Genomic DNA, 21,836 nt, shown 5'->3' with positions numbered 1-21,836 from the left:
ATGCTTAAAATCGGCAAAATAGTTGACGGCGCTATCACTTCCGTCAACTAAAAAATAAACTGACGGCGCTAGCCTCAGCGTCAACAAAAAGTTGACGGCGTCAACGTACAACACTGCTAGATACCCAACTATTGCCAGGTGGTCAAAAGTATTAAAACATTTCTTCTGAGAAGTTAATCACTGCAGACTTTGAAAATAATCGCAATTGACCCAACAAACTGGAATCGATCAGTTTTGTAGTTTTCTGGGTCACGCGACTTCGGAACTAAAAAGTTAACAATGCGTGTTTACATATGCGATGTATTTCTCAGTATCTTCACTCTAACAGTGGCTATACACAATTACACATACATCAAATAGTAGCAAACGTCGTATGATGCAACTCTTATATACTAGCTATCTATCTTTACCGACATCTACACAATTTCAGATTGAAAATACACAAACAGGAGAGAGACGTATTATTCATAATAAGAAACTCTTCATGGTAAGCTGTAGGAAACGATTATTTCTGAAATAGTGAGACAATTAGTATGTTGTTTTAAACCATTTTATCAATATTTGTGAACCTTATAAATATTTGACATTGTTGGCTACCAGGGTTGTCCCGGGTAGGCTGTTTTTTTTTTTTATAAAAACAACCCGGTTTTTTTTTTTTATAAAAACAACCCGGTTTTTTTTTTAAAGGACGTGGCTACATCTACAAAACTAGTGTTGCCAGATGAGGAATACTGCTGCAATTTGAGAACACTTCAAAGCTGTTCAAGACAAAAACTTATGGTAACACCTGTGACGGAACAAAGCTTTTTCTCAAAACTTTTAAAAGTTTTATTTTCAACAATTGATCAAATAAACCAGCAAAGTTTGGGTGTTTATTGGGATTTTCATCTTTCCTAGCATTAGTTTTGTTGCAACTACAATAATGCTAAAACGAAAACTAATCGAATTCTTGTTATGTTTAGCAGGCTTAACAACTCACTGATCTCCAAGCATAATTTTCACAAAAATGCGTATTGCATAACAATAGTCGACATATTGTTAAGTCAAAAACAAATTCCGCAAAAAAATAATTATGCTATTTTTACGTGATAAAACCCATTTTTGCCCATAAAACACCTTTTTATACCAGAAAACTCGCCTTTGCCCTTAAAAACCCAGACGGGCTGGATTTCAATGAAAAAAACCCGGGTTTTTGACAGTCCTGCATAGCGCACGCTTAACGTTCGTTTGAGAAATTTATGACGTTACCAAAAGCAATTCTTCAAGTGAGTTTTGAACCTGAACTGGGACGATTACGCTGCTTTGTTTTAACTCAGAAATATTATTCGACCCTCGACAGACTAAAAAAACATCAGAAATGACAAAAAAAAAACGAGATCAGGCTATTCATAAGTATGACGTGCATATATATTAGCTGGGACATTAATCGTATTATGTGAAATTAATTTACTAATACAATGGTAGCGATGGTTAAAGAAACAACCCCGTACCGCAAAAGAGTCTCAAAATACTGAATGTACGATTAAGATTCTCAACATACAATACAGTAGCAATAGCATACAACGCAAAAATCGATACACTGAGCAGACGCTTTGCACATAAATATAATGTAATATAGACACCAGACACAATATAAAGATTTTAAGTTATCTAAAAATATTAAAACACATCACCAATCGTTAGTGTCTTCAAGAATTTAGGCTACAACAAAAAAAACATAATACAGTATTTAAAAAAACTTATGCATTGAAAGATAAAAAATATTTGTAGTGTGGCTAAGTATAACTAAAATACACTGCGTTCTTATGGTTTGAGTTTTGGTTTTTGTATAAAATAATCCGGCGAGAAAATATCTCAAATCAATTGTGTTATAATTTCAGAGCTGTAAAAGGAAAAATATTTTTGACTGCATTGAAGTTGAGGAAAGGCATTGGCTTCAAAAATGGAAAAATTGCCAAAGCCATCTCGTGATAACTGCCACAATATCAAATTTAGTCAACAGTGGTAGCCTTGAGACGTTTTGAGAACTGCACAATGGCGTTTTGAAAGAAATCATATTTTTTTAAATCAGAGATTTGAAGTAGGCCTAGCACTTTACAACACTCATTAAAAAATTAAACTAATAGCTCAAAACTAAAATCGACGGAGTAGCCCACTAGAATTGACACAACAGCCAAACTGGTACAAACGTTTGACACACAAAAAAAATAACACACATTATTAATTATTATCACTAAAAATCTGAAACACAATCCAAAAGGCTCTGTATAATAAAACGTGTATGATGCCTTGAAAATTTCAGATGTTTATGGCTGAAGAAAACTGGTGATTGCTTCCGAAAAGAATTTAATTGCACGAAGCAATTGCCGTTGTCCTATCATAACACCCTGGAATAGTAATTAGCACATTTCCAGCTAATCAAGGTGTTAATAAAATTTTCTATAAAACGAGAGTAACAAACATTATACCGACCGAATTTCAACCAGTTTGACTTTCGTTTTCGCCCCCGTGCCATTAGCTCTTGAATTTCCTTGTGCACTGTATAAATATACGGCAAACATAACAAAAACTGCTCCTAAAACAAACATTAAGGTAATATCGTAGTGAAATAAAAATACAGCAACAACAGTTGAAACTACTATCGAAATTGACGTTGCGAATCCTTTTAGTATATTGTCTGCATATTTAATAACCACAGCAACCAGCAATCCCCCGAACGCCTGATTAAGAATAGTTGCCCAAACTAAAGACGAATAACCGAAAAAGAAACCTTTTTCTACGACAGCGGTACCGTCTCTAATAAAAACACCGACAATCCCAGTCAAGGCTCCAAATAATCCAAGTTGAATGTTTCGAAACCACAATGAAGCACTGGAACCTTTCAATATCTTTTCAAAGTAAACGCCTGCAAAGCCTGACGAGAGGCACGAGAGGATAACGGCAAATAGCCCCACCAAAGCATTTTGTGAATCTTCTGATTGTTTAGGGCTGTTGCTGGACGTTTGAACTTCAACCTAAGAAACAAAGTTTACTTTATGGTTACATAAAAAAGAGCAGTGATTATGTTCTTTGAGCTTGTATGTAGTTTGTATTTAAGTAAGTTTATACAGTTTAACAAAATTACTTACAAAGAGTGTTTTTATGCTCTCTATTAACGTTTTCTCACAAGGGGGCGCTGCATTAAACCACATATGATGCCTCAAAGATTAAAAAAGGTCAAACAGTCATATCTACAAAGTTCATCTGAGTTACCTGCACAATAGCTACACCGGAAAATAGCAAGATCATTGAAAACCATTGTGTCTTCGATAGCGACTTTCCAAGCATACATACAGAAAACATAGCCGTGGTTAAAATCTTCAATTGGTATGTCACCTGTAAAAGCACAAATGACAAAGTTTTCCGTTATTCCTTAAAGCATTAAGTCACTGGTCGGCAAACTTTTTTGCCTTCACGTAAAACAGAAAGCATTGCCCCAAAGTTGTATTAAAGTTTACGAGTGCTTACACAATTTAATACGTTTGTCGTTCATACACGAAAAATCTTTGGGATGAAAAAGGTTTTAAGTTCTACCAGCAAATCAGCAATAATGCCTTAATTACTTACTGTTTAAAATTATATCTCCATAAATTTAAAACATAAAAAATTCTTAGAATTACCATTAAATTGTCGATTTAACCTCGTCTAGGGTAATTTACCCCAGTTACTGTTACCTTACACCAGTTGGCCTAATGCAGGTGTTCTTAACCAGGGGTGCACGCACCACTAAGGGAAGCGAGACCTGTGCCTAGGTGGTGCAGGGATGCTGAATTGTCAAGGTATGTTATAATATGACGTAAGAAGCGAAGTGGTTTTACCAGGTTTCAACAGGGTTGTCAGACAGCTTTTGAGAAAAAGAGCCAAACAATGTCGAAAAAAGGGCCAAACTGGGTAAAAAAGAGCCAAATTGTTCAATAATGTTAATAACGTTGCTAATAAAACATAATAACGTCAATAACGTTACAACATTGCAACAACACAGTCTACATTCTACAAGAACAATTCCAAATCTTCCTCTTTTACAGTGTTTCCTCTCGAATCTTTGGCATTGGCATAAATTTTGTCAGCTAAACATTGTCTAAAAAATCGTAATAACACTTTTTAGTCTCAATTTCCGAAAGACATTTATTTAAATAGCTAGTTTGATAGTATGTGCCAAATGCTTCCAAAAAGAGCCAAATATTGAAAACAAAGGGCCAATCTGGCAAGCCTGGGTTTCAAAAAAAATTTCGAACTTTGGCGACTATTACTTTTCAGCCAATTCTAGAAGGGGGTGCAAGAACTGGTTGGTTAAGGTTAAGAACCGCTGGCCTAATTAAAATTTCTAATTGTGATGTGTTACACCAGTGATGTGCTACATCCCGTTTAGGAATGTTTTGTGCATGCGTATACAGCATCACTGAATGGACAGTTAACTAACCTGATATGTAGCTACAGGGAGATTTGACAGGGCAAGGTATAGCAGATTGTTTTGGATCATGTATATCAATGCAGGAACAGCCAACTTAGCTGTGTCTTTTGGTTGTTGAATGATATTCGCATATAGAAAGATAAGTAACGTTTTCACATTTCCTAAACATAAGACAATATAAATTTTGAAAAGAAAACTGGCAATATTACATGATATTATTTTTATGTACAAATTGATAGCGGTGGCAAAAACATGGTACACGAAAGACTATACTAAGCAACTGTAATTATCCAAGTTTCCACAACCACCCACTGTATATTTCCGGAATGGCCCGTTTCGGCGAGTCCGATTCGGAGAGTTCCCTGTTTGGAGACAGCCTTTTTCGGAGAGTTCCCTATTCGGAGAATTTTTGAAATTTTTTTTGAAAATTATTGGGTTCCGCAGCCTAATTATCATTGCTGTTTTTACATCGTTTTAACGTCGCTAAACGTTGAAATCGTGCAGAGAAATTAGAAATAAAATGTTTGGACAATTAAATGAAAATTCGTCATGTCAGTTCAGTTGAGTTGTTTTTATTTGTGACCATCATATCAAAAACAATACACGTCAACATAGCAAAGGTCGAGAAAAAGGTAGAAGCGACAAAACGCAAACGTAAAAACGTGCTTGTGACCGAAGTAAGTGATTAAGTTGAAAGAAATTTGGCACAGCCGCAACACCTTCAGAAAAATTTAAGATATGAAGGGAAAATAAAAAAAAGATGTTACAAAAAAAAAATCATGTTTATGTCTATAAGTTAGTACTTTTGAATAGTTAAAATGATTACCGGTAGTTTGGATCAACAAATGTGTGGCCTACAGCTTGGATTGAAAGGAAATTATCGAGTACCGTAGCCTAGTTATCCCGACCAGACCAGTAAAAATTTGTTCCAAGAACCCAGTTAGCCTAACAGTTCATTTTTACATTGTAGTAACAGATAACCAAATGTGTGGCCTATCGTTTTAACGTCGCTAAACGTTGAAATACCGTAGCCTAGTTATCCCGACCAGCAGAAATTGCCGTTTCTACATCGTTTTAAGCTAAACGTTGAAATCGTGTAGAAAAGAGAACTTTAGCTGACTAGGATACGCATACTAGGATATTCCACAATATCGTTTCTTTTATAGTTGAAATTATCGAAGCTTTAGATGAGTGGGGTTTAGACCTAACCATTGAGATCTGAAAACTAAAAAGCAAATTAAATTTATTTTTGAACTATTAATGTTTGCTCAGATAAAATTGACATGTATCCTGCGTTGCCTTCTGCATGCAAACTTAGAATATATTAGAGTCTTCAACTATTGCAAAATTCTAAATCCAACGACGCTTTCTGTTTATTTACAGTAGATAATTTTGTATTTTATTCCACAATATTGTTTCTTTCATGGTTGAAATTCTCGAAGCTTTAGATGAGTGGGGTTTAGACCTAACCAGTGAGATCTTAAATCATATTTATGACACCGGAAAGACCCTAGTGATATGGTACGTTCCATATTCATAACTTTACCAAAGAAAACCGGAGCAACAGAATGCTCACTCCACAGAACAATTAGCCTTGTGAATCACCTAATAAACATCTTACTCCGAATCTTGATGATGAGATTGAGATCAAAACTACAATCGGAAATTTCCACAGCACAGTTTTTATTTGTTCCAGACAAAAGGACCACAAAAGGAATTTTTACATTAAAAATGATAACAGAGAGATATATGTCCGATTCTTCTGTTTATTTAGAGAATTTTGTATTTTATTCCACAATATCGTTTCTTTTGCATTCTTGCATTTTATCCAGTGTTTACCTTTGAGTGCCTTTCCAGACGGCAAAATCCGTCATTTTTACATTGATTCAACGTCTGCAGACGTTCGAATCAATGTAAAAATGACGAATTTTGTTGTCTGGGTTCGTTCAAAATATGTGTTTTACATCAAAACAACAGTTTTCATGATTAACAATAGGGGTTAATGAGATTAAGTCTCAGCGAAAACGTGTCAACTAAAAAAAGACAGTTGCCAAATAGCATTTGCCATAAAAGATGAAGTTAAAACCTAAGTGTCAGTTTAGAGTAAACCTATAATTGTTAAATAATTAATAATAATTTTAAAAAAAAATTTCAAAAAATCTCCGAATAGGGAACTCTCCGAAAAAGGCTTTCTCCGAATAGGGAACTCTCCGAATCGGACTCGCCGAATAGTAGCAGACCCGTATATTTCACAGCTCTAAAAACGTTTAATAATCTTGTATGGTATGCTGTAACTGGCTTAGCATTTGTTGCATAAGTGGAATTGCCCATAGCTGCTAACGAACGACGTATAGATTTGCGTTCCATAACGTGCTAATAAGTACCGGTATATAATAATTATAAAAGTTTAGTAATAACACTTAGCAGTATATAACTTAGAATGCTTCATAAAACTTTTGAATTTAAAGTGGGTGAAAGTTCTATGAGTTGCAGTTTGAAAGCATGTAATACTAGCCTACTTTTGTTTGATGTCTATGTTTGGTTAATTGACTTTGTGCAATGCCTCAAAATGCCTGTTTGAAAAGTTTCAAGTGAAGAATATTACTGTATGTGATTTGGCGATATACAATTGTCAGTATAATACCTCTATTTTCCTTGGTCAAATAAGCAAAGCTTTTATGTATGCATATGATAAAGACCTTATTGAAAACCATATTACAATGAAAGGATCCAGGTGTCTAATCATTGCTATAAAATAAGTGAATCATGTTCACACTTTTTTTGGTCAATATCATAAAGGAAAATATATTATACATGGCTAGAATTTGTAAATTGTGCTTGAACACAGTTCAATTTATATCACAAAATTGCTTTCATGCAAAGTGAAGACTCAAAACCAAAGTAATAACATTATAATAATAATGTTATTTTAATAATTATTGTGCAATAATGTCAACAATGTCTTTTTAGACATTACTTTTAAAGAAATAAAAAAAGAGTCAAAAGGCATGTAAATTTCACTCTGTGTGGAGCTACATGTACTTGAGAGGTTAACTGTTATTTTTTTATTCACTTAATAACATTATGTCTACAAACTGCAATATATATGAAATATTTCCAAACTCAAATGTGAGACTATTTATGTAACACACTTTAAAATGAGTATGAAAAAACCTTTGTATTCGAACAGAAGAATCGTGAGACAGGCAATGAGCTTCAATGTCTCTGAAACTACAACAGCTGTTGTTGTAAAGAAACGATCGCCCGGTGTGGTTCGTACATATCGCATACTGAGAATCAATGAGGCATTTTGTAGTACAAGAAGTACAAGGGAAATGTATTTCTTATTAACTGAAAATACAAAAATATGATTATTAAAATTATTCCAAAATCAATCAGTACAAAAATAGCAGACATTACTACAACAGTATAGCCATAGACTTACACAATATACATTTTTGTTTTGTTGCACAACAGAAAAAAAAACTTCTGCTTGATCACTATCAAGCATAAACAATGATAGCTGATCAATTTGCCTAAAGAAAGTTGTTCATGTTCATGCACTAGTTTCTTTTATGATTATAATGTCACACAAGTTACAAACCTTTCCACATGCTGCAGCATGTCTAATGACTTACCTCCCATATTGAAAAACAACAAATCTCTTTCACTGAAAGTTATTTTTTGTTTGCATAAATTTGACGCGAATCTGTAGCCTAGTTAATATTTCATCACTTGTGCCAGCCTATAATTTATATCCATGATAAACTGAAAAACTACACAGTCATATAAAATATACGTAGCCTCTAGTTTTCGGAGCTGGTATACAAGTCTCCCCTTCCCCTTGGTAACTCATGACAAAGACAGGACTCGACCAAACATATGTATTGGGTGAAACTACTTTACCTTTGCATTACTGTTCACACACATGTTTTCGTCAATTCCTCTTTGTCATGAGTTACCAGGGGGGGGGGGGGGGACTTGTATACCAGCTCTCTGTAAGACCTAGTACATAAGCATTTTAGGCTACTAAGATATTACACAAAACAGTGCCATTCACTTTAGGTGAGAAGTTATTGTGATGGTGGCATAGCCTGCAGCACTTAAGCCACATTATTTAGTTCTGAACCGCAATGATGACCCCCATATGATTTTCAGAATGATAGCTTAATTTCCAGAGCCAAACAAATGTTTTAAACAGTTGTGGTTGCATTTACTTAATGCTGACATGACATAACTTTGATGTAATAAGCAATAAAAAGTTCTGTTGGCCCAAAAATTCTCAATAAAACAAGCTATTGATTTGTATTTTGTTGAGTGCCAAAGTCTCAGGCTGCCAGACTGTATCATTGCTGACAAGCTTCAACTGAAAGTTGCCACTTGCCAGATTGATGGTTGCAGCAACTATAACCTCAGTTCGGTTCATTATATTTCAGTTTATAAAAATCAACAAAAATAAGATGAAAGTTAAAACAAAGCCTTGTGACAATAATTATTGTTGTGTTTGAATAAAAAAAAATTGTTGCACCACAGTTGCATTCCGCAGATGTCGATAGGCCCCACTTGCGCACCAAGCAAGCGAAGCGCCCAACACCGGTGCGGAGACGATTCAACCGTATCCAGGTATGTCGTCTGAGCTCCTTTCCTGGAGACATGGATCCAGCGTCGGGAACAAAGGTGTGGAGTCTGGAGGTGTTGTCTGTCCACTCCTCTTGCCAGGTAGGCTATTGGCGATCCAGGATGAGGCACTGGCGTTGTGCTCCAGCAAGGATTGTGCTTGAGCGACAATCGGCTTTTCGATTGGAGACGTTTCTTTACCGATCTGGTGATGTAGCTGTGGAGCGCGTGGTGTTCCTCCAGTGACCGGCAAGCCAGGGAGAGTGTGGCAGCTTTGCGGCAAAGCTCGGCAGGAGCGATGCCTGAAAGAACTGGTAAAAACTCAGTAGTTGTAGGTTTCAAGCATCCCGATACAATACGCAAGGCGTCGTTGATGGGTTTGTCGAGCAAGTGAGTATATGAGCACTGCGACATCATACAGGGGCGCAGTACTCCGCGGCGGAATGGACAAGAGCCAGGGTAGTGGTGCGAAGAGTTGTTGCTGTCGCACCCCAGCTCGTACCTGCCAGTCGACGAATAAAGGCAACGCGTAATGTTACTTTCTTGCGAAGTGATTCCAAGTGGTGTAGATATGTGAGAGTCCTGTCCAAACTAACACCAAGATAGACTGGTGTGGGGTTAAAGGGCAGAATGTTTCCATTGATGTTGATGGTCAGCTCACGCTTTGCTTCCTTGTTGTTTAGATGGAAAGCGGTTGACGTAGGCCTACCGATTTAGATTTACTGAGCTTGAGTCTCCACTTGTGGAGGTAGTCTGACATCTTAGCCATATGTTGAGTTAGGGTCTTTTCAGTGGAGACCATTCCGAAGCATTATGCACCATCGCCAGGTCGTCGTAGGCATACAGCTTAGATGTTGTTGGTGAAAGGTCATGGATGTAAACATTAAAAATGAGTGGAGCCAGGACCGATCCCTGGGAAACATCGTTCTTGAGGCATCTTGGCCTGCTTCTTCGTCCGCGTCCGGTGGTGAGGGTGAAACTGCGGTTGTAGACAAGCTCCATAATCCAACTCTATTGCATCACTACTTGTGAATAATGGGGTATACCCCTTGGGGGACAAAAGCACGGCTCGCCAAGTGGCTAAGGAAGTGTCTGAACTGTGGAAGATTCCAATAGCACCTGAGAAAAATATATCCGGAGACTTCAATCTTGAAGAATTTCAGCATGCTCTAAACTTCCTAAAGCCAGGTAAAGCACCGGGCCCAGACCATATATGCCCAGAGTTCATCCTCCATGCCGGCAAAGCACTAAAATCTTGGCTGCACGATTTCCTCTCTTCCTGTCTGCACCACCTAAGCCTTGTGCTAATAGCCAAGAAGAACGCTCCTTTCTTCACAATGTCTTTCCCTGGCGCTAGCTGATTTTGTTGGCTCTTTTTTCAACAAAGATAAGAGTTAAACTGACTGTTAACAGCGTTGGTCGAATAGGCTACCCTTGTGACATGAATTAGTGGTGCGAATGCGATACTGACGAGCCCAGCCTCATGGGCAGAACACGGAGTCTATCGCTATCAATTCTTGCTACAATCGGTTGCCGAGAAAGCAAAAATATACTGCGTCAAAACAAAATCACTTTCAAGTTTGTTCACCAAACATAGCCACATCCCCTTATGACGAACGAACAAAAACTTACCTAGAGAAATTTTCAAATTCCAGCCAATTGAAGAAATTATGATTAATAAAAAAATATTAAATTGTGCGGTGGGAAACAGATTACGCGAGGTGTAAATTAGGCTACAGGCATTGGACAAACAATTAGAACACACAATCAAACGTAACAATCCATCTCTCAACCGGCAGTTATTCGCCTGTGGCTCATCGTTCCTTTTGTGTGTGTTCTAACTTCTAATTGTTTGTCCAATGCCTGTAGTTTACACCTCACGTGATCTAACCGCATAATTTACTCGTGATCATTTGTTCAGTTTGTGCTTTTCGGTCCAGAGTGTCGTTACAGTTACAGTGCAAAGTCAAATTTATCTTACAATTTTTCATTTTAGGCTATTTATTGCAGATTTAATTCCTGGTGAGGACACACGTAGCCTACGTGTCGAAAACGTTTGAGTTTATTTTATTTTAATTACCGGTATGCTATATTTTTGTGTGTCATAAAGTATGCTAAACCCGCTAAGGATTCTATATTTTATTTCTCTAATCTTTTTTTATTACCATCAAAGCCAAAAAAAAATTATCACTTGCCACAACATAGCAGAAGTCTGAAAAAGGGGAGAATACTGTATATTGGTTGGTTTTTAATGTTTATCTTCGGACTGACAAAGGCTTAATGGGTTATTCTTGGTAGGTTTGCAACTTCACATAGCCTACAGTACTTGTAGATGCAGGGACGGTTATACCGAGATTGACAGACTGAAGTTTCAGATTGTTGAAGTGTAAGGAAATTATTCCATCCACTATAGTTGCCGAGTCTTGAAAGGCGTTACTCAAGTGCAAGGTCGTGTTAACCACCCCTGTACCGCCAGCTAAAAGGGAGCCATGGCTGATTAGGGGCCCACTATTCAATGGCTATAATTAAATCATGCAAGGCCGTATTTAGCCTTGCTTTCCAAACCCCGGACTGAGTCCTACCTTTAATTAAGGGCCTACTCATATTTAGCCCGTGCAGCGTTTATCGGCTTTTAATTTTACTATTTCTTTTCCAGTTTTGTGAACTTTTGTCACTCGCTTTGCTCGCTTAACCACATGTTGTTCATCGGCGATATTGGGCAAGCATAGTTGAGGATTAATTATAGGTTAAGAAGTGAAAATGTTGTCTGTGAAGGTCGAGACACTTCATGTAAAATTTTTGAAGTTCTAGCCTGCTGAAAGGCTACAACGCACTTCCACTAGGCTATACAAATTTTCCAGAAATAAATTATTGAAATCCTTCTGTGGTTGTGGATAAAAACATTTTGAAATGGTAGGCCTAGGCCAGGGGTCACCAACCAGCGGCCCGCCACGCTGTATCGCTGCGGCCCGCAAAAGGTATCAGCGTACAAGTATAACCAAAAATACTTTTCTTGAGGAGTTAAAGAGCACGAAGGCAAAAAACACTTTCCAGGAAGCATATTTTCGTTTTGCATACGATTCCACCGACCGACCAATCAGATTATAGTTCTCGGTGGGGTTTGCTTAAAGTTATTCCAATGCGATGTCCAGGGCTGCGATTTTTGCCTTTTTCGGTGACGAGGTCACTCGACACGCGCCATCACTATTCGACAAACGCCGTGCCTTACTAAAAATAAAACAAAAAAAAAAGGAAAATAAAAAGGAAAAAAAAACTGAGAGAGGACTAAACGTCGTCAGGTCGAGGAACAATCGGGGGGGGGGATCACGTGATGCAATCATAAGAGTGCTGACTTACGTAAACTTTCTTGCGCCAGGTACTTCAAAGCAAGGTCTAAAAGCGACGCTTCACACGAGAAACTCCCAAGGCGTCAGCGCCGCCATTTTCAACACTGTGGGAGAATGCTTTGATCGAAGTTCCAACGCCTGGCATCAAACATTTCGCCACACACGTTTTGTGTTATTCGACACAACGGGTTTCTTTTATAGATACAATAACCGAAGTAGGCTACTTTAATTGTCAACGTGTTTGCAAGTTAGGTTTTATGTCTGACTTATGCACTTGTTGTTCCAAGATTGCAGAAATGTTTTGCAATGTGAATAAAGAATAGTAGACAGATAAACACGGCTGCTACTTGACTTCCATCTACTAAAAGAGTTTCTGTGATTACGTAATGGGCGATTTTGCATTTGCATTCACAAAAACACACAACCCAGCTGGCAAAACCCGTCGTTTTTACATTGATTCAACGTCTGCAGACGTTGGAATCGAAAAAACGAAAAAATATACTAGAGTACGGTAGTCTATCACGAGTCACGACCGCACTGTTTGATTTGTAGTGATGTAATAATACCAAAAGTAGCGATACGCACGCTGTTACGTTAAATAACTCAGGGGGAAAAGTAAGTTAATTTTGGGTTGATTCAACGTTCGAGTCAGCACAAATCTATTTAATTTTCCTGGCGGGTTACATTGCGTACCCAGACAGCAAAAATCATCATTTTTACATTGATTCAACGTCTACAGACGTGAAGTCAATGCAAAATAACGAATTTTGCTGCCTGCGTAACAATGTCTAAGAAGAAATTTACGTTTGTTTTACATTAATTCGACATCTAGCGACTTTGAATTATCATAAAATAACGTTAATTGTTCAACCAGGTAGCCTACCGGTAACAAATTAATATCTCACTGCGAGATGATTGCCTCGATTTACGTTTACACTAACATACACCGTTCATGAACGCGCAATGCCATATGATCAGAAGCATTATTTTTCTTTTCTGCCGAAGAACCGTTTATCCAATTTTGTACTAATTTTTTAACTTGACCCCGTAGCTTTTCTAATTCCGATTTGTTTCCGTTATAAAATTCTTTACAAATTTTGCAAAATACCACACTAACTTTTTCTTCTGTTTGATAATGTATAGCAGGTAAATTCCACTTTTTAACTTTATCTTCTTTCACGATGATTAATATTCGCAACGACACTGGTAAACAATAAGCATTCGATGAAAGAATAACTTTTGCGTAACAATAAGCCGGTATTTATAAGTTTGCAAACTTTTTACAGTTCACAAGAGCATTGTCAGCGCATAAAATAGCTTGCGTGATGCTCTGGGCTACCGCCGTGTGACACGCGATGAAGAAGCGCATAAAATTTCGTTTGATTAAACATTAAAGCATACGGCAATTGTCGCAGCAATCCAAGGTGTGTTGATTTGGCGACGGAAATGTTTTTGCCGTCGTAGATTGAATCACTCAACCAGCGTGCGATTAAAAACTTAAAGTAAGTGACTCTGATACCACACAACTTGTGCGGTAACTCGCGGCCAAACGCTTATAATCTGACTGTTGTGACGTCATATTACTATTCGACAAACCAGCGTAGAATTTTTGGTCGTTCGACAAGAAAGAAAAAATCGCAGCCCTGGCGATGTCCAGCCACACTGATCCAGCGGTTGATTAAAACGTCTGTTTTCGAATTTGTCTGTGAGCATAGGGTTGCTTATATTTTAAGTTTGCAAATGTCATGTAAACACTAGTGTGTGTTTCACCGTTATTGTGTTTCACGACCAGTGTTCTCTTTATGCAAGTTTTTGTTGGCAAAATAGATCGGTGTGCCAACTCAATTTATAATAAATTGGCAAAATATTATATATAAATTTAAAGACTTTTTCTGATTGTATTATGAAAATATTTAGCTTAGTAGGCCTACTGCAAAATGTTTTTTTTTAAAGAAATATGGAACGCTTCACGATTTTGCGTGTCATCCTTGCGCAGGGGCCGTGCTAATTTTCTCTGTATCGTTCCAATTTTAGTGTATGTTCTGCCGAAGCAAGTCCTGCAAAATGTTGTTAATCAACAATTCTTGCCATGCTGATAAGCACCGCAAGTGACAGTTGTCTAATAGTCAAAGGAAGACGATTTTGTAGACTCTCACAAAAAGGATGAAAAACAACTCATTGCTTTTTTAAAGGGAAGACTGTTCATGAATTACTATAGAATTACAATTTTTCGGTGATTTCCACAAGCGTTTGTTTCATGGTGCCTGGTTTCTTTTTCCCTGTTATTGGAGCCTATTTTTCGCTGATATGTTTGCAGGTCACTATTGTATGCAGCCTGATGAAACCGCGGCTCGTCTCTCTATAAGTGCGCAAAACAAGTGGCCTCGTTTATTAGACATTGTTAAAAAGTCAAAAGTGTTGTAAAAGGAGCTTGGCCTGCCAGTACTCAGTAGCGTCGTTCGATTAATTTTGTTCCTGCGGTATTCTAACATATTAAATATGAACAACATGTAACGCTGAATACTGGGTACGAAATGCGTTCTTTTCTAGCATAAGAGTCAACCTACCTAACATTTTATTAGTGCGGCCCGCCACAGCTCTCCTTAGTGCCAAAGTGGCCCGCACGCAAAAAAGGTTGGTGACCCCTGGCCTAGGCTATTAAAATTTAAACAAAACTTCTACAGTACCCAATTGGAATTTTATTTTGATGAATTTGGTTACCGTACCGTAGGCTACATGCAAAATGTGCATCTTGATAAAAAAAATACTGCTCCTAAAGATGCCCAAACGTGACCATTGAAACAAGATTATATTTGTCAAAATGTTCTGGGGGCAAGCCTCATCCCCTTTCCGTTTCATTTATTTGGACATTAAGTTTTGTATTGCATTATTTATTCATGTTATACATTTTACTTATTCATTCATGTTATAAAATTCTGATCCTTTCCCAACTTTTTTCTAGATCCCCTTCTGCATTGTCAGCATAGCCTAATGACTAAGCCAAACTAAGGGGAGCATCTGACTCGAAGATTACATGTCACTTCGCTGCTTCCTGTCGTCTGTTGTATCGCATCTGTGATCGCACCTGGGTTTTTTTTTTTTGGGTCATTTTTCGCTCATTGACCGATTTTTTAGCAAAATGTCCGAAAAAAATATAGTCAATTCGGTCAAAATGTCCGAAAAAATATAGGCTATAGTCAATGTCCTATATCATAAAAATATGACCAAATATGACTAAAAATGACCAAAATAAATAAAAAATGACCGAATTTTTTCAAGTTATTTCGGACAAATGACCGAAAAGTCTCAGCGAAAAAAAAAACCAGGATCGCACTGTTATGTAGGCTGCTACTATGTAGATGTAGCCTATGTTATCGCAATGAGCGAAAATATAAGCATGGTTATTGTGTAGTAGTAGTCCAGTTTTTATCCGGTGATGTCCCCGTTACCGAGGGTGGCCGGATTCACCTCCAAGTGCCGCAATCGTCTTCACACCCTGCCTCCACATCGATCTGTCTAACGCGTCCTCTCTTGTCAAGCCCACCTTGCTGCTTTCTTCCTCAACTTGCTTTTTCCATGTTTTCTGTATTAATAACTATTTTCTGTATTAATAACCATGTTTTCCATATTAATAACTATTTTTTTCGCTTTTTGGTCATATTTTTAAGAGCAATTACTAAACATAGGGACCCACTTGGTCACAGCGGTAAACCATAATCTCTTCGTGGGAAAATTTTAACATAAAGTTCCCGAATCCGTTCGTCTGTATATAATGACTAGGGCCATTTTTATATGACCTTAAAAAATAAATAATATGACTTTATTTTTTGGAAAATATGACTTTATATGACTTTATGTGAATATCGTTTATTTTTACATACGAACAACGTCACTCATGGAACTAAAGAGTAAAACATACGCAACATAAGAGTAATACACTTCCATTTTTATTTTAAACCACTGTTGTAGTACAGTTTCATGTAGTGTGGAATGTTAGAGTCTTTGAAGTTACGATTTAGACGTAAAAATGACTTTAGTAAGGAAAATGAGCGCTCCACAGACGCTGATGTGGGTTGACACTTCTGCAGTTTTGCATAAAGCGCTGGTGAAATGTCTTGTCTTGGTAGCTCCATAATTTGTTTCACATCGTTTTTGTCCAATCGCTTCTTAATGTAATTTTTGAGCTCAAGCGGATCTTTTCTGAAATCAAGGGCATTTAGATCAGCATGGGTCTCTTTGATGGTGTACGTACAACTTTCCATTTTGAGTATTAAGTTGACCTCAATGTGTGACCTCATAAAATATAGGTCTGTGACTGCAAGTGTTATGTAGGCTAATCCTACAGTTTGCCTTCGTTCAATCAGAAATTGCCTTACTTTCTTAGTGCTTAATTGCTTCACCGCTTAAATTGGTACTTTTTTATTTAAAGTATACAACGATATGACTTTATAACTCAAAAATATGACTATATAATTTAAAAAGCTGATATATGACCTAACCAGGAAAATATGACTTTATATGACTTCATAACTTTCTTAATATACCTCATAGGGATGCGGTTTTTGCGTTAAAATTGATTTCACGACTTACTGATGCATAGAAAAAAATATGACTTTAATGACTTTAAATGGCCCTAATAATGACCGAAGAAACACACACTTGAACTTCTTTTCAAACAGTGTATTTCTGTAAAATTAGCCCGCGGCTATCGAAATGGGGTGCAACGCGATACACCTCTAAAACTGTCACTACGATACAGATTACTTGGATAAAAGACGGAGAATTTGTCCAGCTAGCAAGCACCAAATAAACCAGTTAAATGTGCGACCGACTTCCAACAAACAACTTCGAGAATGAATCAGAAAAATTTGTGATAACTCAAAGGCACGCCAGCAGTAGCGCGACGCAACATTTCATGTTTAAACCGGTTTCAACAGGTTTGACACAGGTCTTACGGACGATGGTGCAATTTTGGCTCATGTTTTAGGAATTTCCATGACGTAATATTCAGTAGACCCGAACGGTTTCTACATGACGTTTGACCAGGCTAACAACCGTCTGGAACACCACTAGTGAATTTGGGGGGGAGGTAACGAGATGGTGCTTGCACGGCCCTGCTCAAGCGCACAACTCGAGAGCCAAGTTGTCAGTCGGCAGCAGTGGCCGAGTGGTTAGCGCGTTGGGCTCACAGTCGAGAGCCTGCGTGTTCGACTCCAGCCACCCGCACCTGCTGTTGTTTCTCTGGGCAAGAAACTTTACGACAATTGCCTCTACCCAGTGATCGATTTCGAGTAATGGGTAGTTCCAAATTAAAGTCATAAGCAGAGTAGACAACCGGAAACAGACATTGTCGTCGGCTGCAGCGTGGGTCAGGTGTACGTCGGAAGGCGTACACCGATGCATAGCGCTCAAGTCCGCTTTCCCGCAATGCAGGATAAAGATAAACAAACAAACAAACAAACAAAAGCCAAGCCAGCGCTTAACCAGGCGTAACCACTGAGCTAACGGATTGTAGGCTACTGTACTGTTTCGACAGGAGCGCTAAAGAGCCATTTGGCACGCCATCGTCTTGCCAATGATAGAAGCAAAAATGTCGGTAGTGATTATCCAAGGTCTCGTCAAAAAGCACGCGTCATCACCAGTGGACTTTATACCTTCACAACACGCGTATCAGAGCCTTGGGGTCCCACGAATTACCCATAAGCCCCATAAGTACCCATAAGTACCCATAAGCACCATAAGTCGCGTCGAATTACCCATAAGTCGCGTCGAATTACCCATAAGCCCCATAAGTCGCGTCGAATTACCCATAAGCCTCATAAGTCGCGTCGAATTACCCATAAGCCCCATAAGTCGCGTCGAATTACCCATAAGCCCCATAAGTCGCGTCGAATTACCCATAAGCCCCATAAGTCGCGTCGAATTACCCATAAGCCCCATAAGTCGCGTCGAATTACCCATAGGCACCATAAGTAGCATTGAATTACATAGAAGTAACGTCGAATTACCCATAAGCCTGTATAGTGTAGAGTGTAGTCTATAGCCGTCTAGAAGCCTAGTAGTCGGCTGCATAGCCGAGTGGTGAGGAGCACGGGCTGGGCGTTCCAAAATATAGTTCGACACCGTTCAAGAGCAGGACACTTGAAGGCATGCCTAAAGGTGGACACGAAGATTGGCTTCGTTGCCTTCCCGTCCGCTGATGTGTAATCTGCAGTTTGCTGCAGCAGATGGAGTGTTTTGTCCGATAAAACACCTTAACATTGGACAATTTTCCCTATGAACCAGGTGACTGCAGCATAGCAATCGTTCTCGCACTCAGCCAGAGACTTAATTCTTGCTTTAAACTTGATAATTAAAGAAAAAAAAGAATAATGACAAGGGTGGGAATCAAACCCGTGTCACCAAATTCAATTGCCCTTTGGCTATACCATTCCGCCACGCAATCGCTCGTGAAATCTTCGCTTAATTTGTTTATATATGTAATGTTTCGAGAACGCTCACAATATTATCAGTTTAGTTTGTTTTTATTTCTGACCATCACAACGAAAAAACAATATACGACAAACTTGGCAGAGGTCTATAAAAGGTAGAAGCGACAAAACGCGGACGTTATAACGTGCATGATACCAAAGCAGGACAATCAGTTTAAGTGACACGATCGCAAATCGCAACAGCGACTTGCAGATTACATATACGTTGACATGAAGGCGTAAGTAATTCCACGTTGCTTATGGGTAATTCGACGCGAGTCGAATTACCCATAAGCCCCCTAAGTCGCGTCGAATTACCCAAATGCCCCATAAGTCGCGTCGAATTATCCATAAGCAATGTGGAATTACTTACGCCTCATGTCAGCGTATATGTAATCTGCAGGTTGCTGTTGCGACTTGCGACCGTGTCATGTTAAACTGATTGTCCTGCTTTGGTATCATGCACGTTATAACGTCCGCGTTTTGTCGTTTCTACCTTTTATAGATCTGTGCTAAGTTTGTCGTATATTGTTTTTTCGTTGTGATGGTCAGAAATAAAAACAAACTAAATTGATAATATTGTGAGCGTTCTCGAAACATTACCGATATAAACCAAATTAAGCAAAGATTTCACGAGTGCTTCCGTGGCGGAGTGGTATAGCCGAAGGGCTATTGAATCTGATGACACGGGTTTGATTCCCACCCTTGCCATTATTCCTTTTTTTTCTTTAATTATCAAGTTTAAAGCAAGAATTAAGTCTCTGGCTGAGTGCGAGAACGATTGCTATGCTGCAGTCACCTGGTTCATAGGGAAAATTGTCCAATGTTAAGGTGTTTTATCGGACAAAACACTCCATCTGCTGCAGCAAACTGCAGATTACACATAAGCGGACGGGAAGGCAACGAAGCCAATCTTCGTGTCCACCTTTAGGCATGCCTTCAAGTGTCCTGCTCTTGAGCGGTGTCGAACTATATTTTGGAACGCCCAGCCCGTGCTCCTCACCACTCGGCTATGCAGCCGACTACTAGGCTTCTAGACGGCTATAGACTACACTCTACACTATACAGGCTTATGGGTAATTCGACGTTACTTCTATGTAATTCAATACTACCTATGGTGCCTGTGGGTAATTCGACGCGACTTATGGGGCTTATGGGTAATTCGACGCGACTTATGGGGCTTATGGGTAATTCGACGCGACTTATGGGGCTTATGGGTAATTCGACGCGACTTATGGGGCTTATGGGTAATTCGACGCGACTTATAGGGCTTATGGGTAATTCGACGCGACTTATGGGGCTTATGGGTAATTCGACGCGACTTATGGGTACTTATGGGTAATTCGACGCGACTTATGGGGCTTATGGGTACTTATGGTGCTTATGGGTACTTATGGGTAATTCGTGGGACCGGAGCCTTGAAGTGAAGGGTGAAAAAAAGGTTGTTATTTCAGAGTTGCCAGTTTTCAATTCAATTTATTTATCTTTGTCAGAATGCAGAAGAAATGATATTGTGGAAACGAAATATAGTAACAAAACCAACAAAAAGAAAAGGTGGCAAAACCTTAATATGGTTTAAGACGTGCATGAAAACATCTAATTTTACCGTATCATTATGCTATAGTTAAGCACATATAGTTAAGCACGGCCTAGTATAAATGTACACATTCATTTGCTGCTTTGATAAATTAATACCGAGCTTTGCTGTAACGTGTAAGCCCATCTACTTTTTTAAAATTTTAGGTTTTATGCCAGTTTCTACATTGAACGATTGGCCTAGTTTTTCTTGCAATTGATCTGGAACTTTGGTGAATGCTTGGCAACATTTGTCATTTTAAATGCTGTTTGGCTGGTGCTGGAATGAGAGGTGAAGATTGAAGAATCATTTGGTGATCAACTGTTTTATTTTGATCAACAGCGCACGAGCAGTGTTGTCAGATTGGGCGATTTATCTGCAATTGGGCTACTTTTTGTTGGGCTTGGCGCCAAAAAATGTTGGTTTGCGACTTGCGCTTTTTTGGGCTACTTTCAGTCTCTTATTTGGCACGGTATGGCGCTTAAATTTGGCAGAATTTTAAGTTGTTTGGCAGTGAATTTTGAGTTGGCAGAATTGAATAATTGGTAGAATCCGACAAACCTTTGAAAATGTTGGTAAAGTTTCGGTTTATTACGGAAAAAATGACGTTATTTTTTTGATTCGGCATGAGGATTGATTTTACCGCTGACCATGAGCAGCTTTGACTGTTGTTACATTAATGCTGTATTCATTTTCATCCTGGAAAACGGAAGGACTGACTGGCGAGTGGCGAAAGCGAAATTGCACTTGTATCGAATATCGGAAATTATAGTTATGATCTTGGTTTAGTGCCATAATTTTTGAAGCTTTTATTGGTATCTAAGCTATAAATTAAAGTTGGAAAAATTGAATGTCAGTGGAGAAATTTACTGAATGTAAACTGGTCTTCCTTGTATGATGAAAAAACAATGATAGATTGTTGTAGGCTACTTTTTGTACCAAGATGTACAAGTTTAGAAATGCTGCAGTGCAGGGGAGTATAAATTTAGAGAAGTTGCTCAATTGGCACTAACAATATATACCAATCAGCATTCAGCAATGCATTGGTTGAGCGAGCCTTTTCGAGAGTTTCTGCAATCAAAACCAAACTGCGAAATCGTATGGGACTTCAACTTTTGTCAGCGATTTTGAGGATCAGAACTCTGCTACAACAATTGGAAAAATGCTGTTTGATCCCCGGTCATCAGTGCTGAAGTATGACAGCTCTATTTTATGAAAATGAAGCTTCAGCAGTTGATGATAGAATTTTGTCGGGTCTTGGTTCTTAGTAGTTCATCTGAGTTGACGGGCTTATGCTATGCGTTAGCATCTACTATGGAACCATTTGTATCTTGAATTTGCAAATAGGAATTTGTAGGAAGTCTGTACAGCATTGT

The 21,836-nt window shown here is 38.4% G+C and overlaps 1 protein-coding gene and 1 non-coding gene across 2 annotated transcripts; both read right to left on the bottom strand.

The window, feature by feature from the left end:
- On the bottom strand, positions 1 to 8,222 carry LOC145778367 (UDP-galactose translocator-like). Its single transcript, XM_082589841.1, has 5 exons — positions 8,089 to 8,222; positions 7,625 to 7,801; positions 4,460 to 4,611; positions 3,253 to 3,375; positions 1 to 3,014 (listed from the first exon to the last, which is right to left on the bottom strand). The coding sequence occupies exons 1-5, from the start codon at positions 8,093 to 8,095 to the stop codon at positions 2,463 to 2,465; spliced, it is 1,011 nt and encodes a 336-aa protein (XP_082445967.1). The 5' UTR covers positions 8,096 to 8,222; the 3' UTR covers positions 1 to 2,462.
- A 6,143-nt stretch (positions 8,223 to 14,365) lies between these two features.
- Positions 14,366 to 14,470, bottom strand: LOC145779174 (U6 spliceosomal RNA). Its single transcript, XR_014290526.1, has one exon. It is a non-coding gene; the product is annotated as a U6 spliceosomal RNA (small nuclear RNA).
- Between the last annotated feature and the right edge of the window lie 7,366 nt (positions 14,471 to 21,836).

Source organism: Aplidium turbinatum, chromosome 10 (assembly GCF_918807975.1).
Source record: "Aplidium turbinatum chromosome 10, kaAplTurb1.1, whole genome shotgun sequence".
NCBI lineage: Eukaryota > Metazoa > Chordata > Ascidiacea > Aplousobranchia > Polyclinidae > Aplidium > Aplidium turbinatum.
Note: the sequence above shows the minus strand (reverse complement) of the source record. Positions and strands in the feature narration are given on the sequence as shown.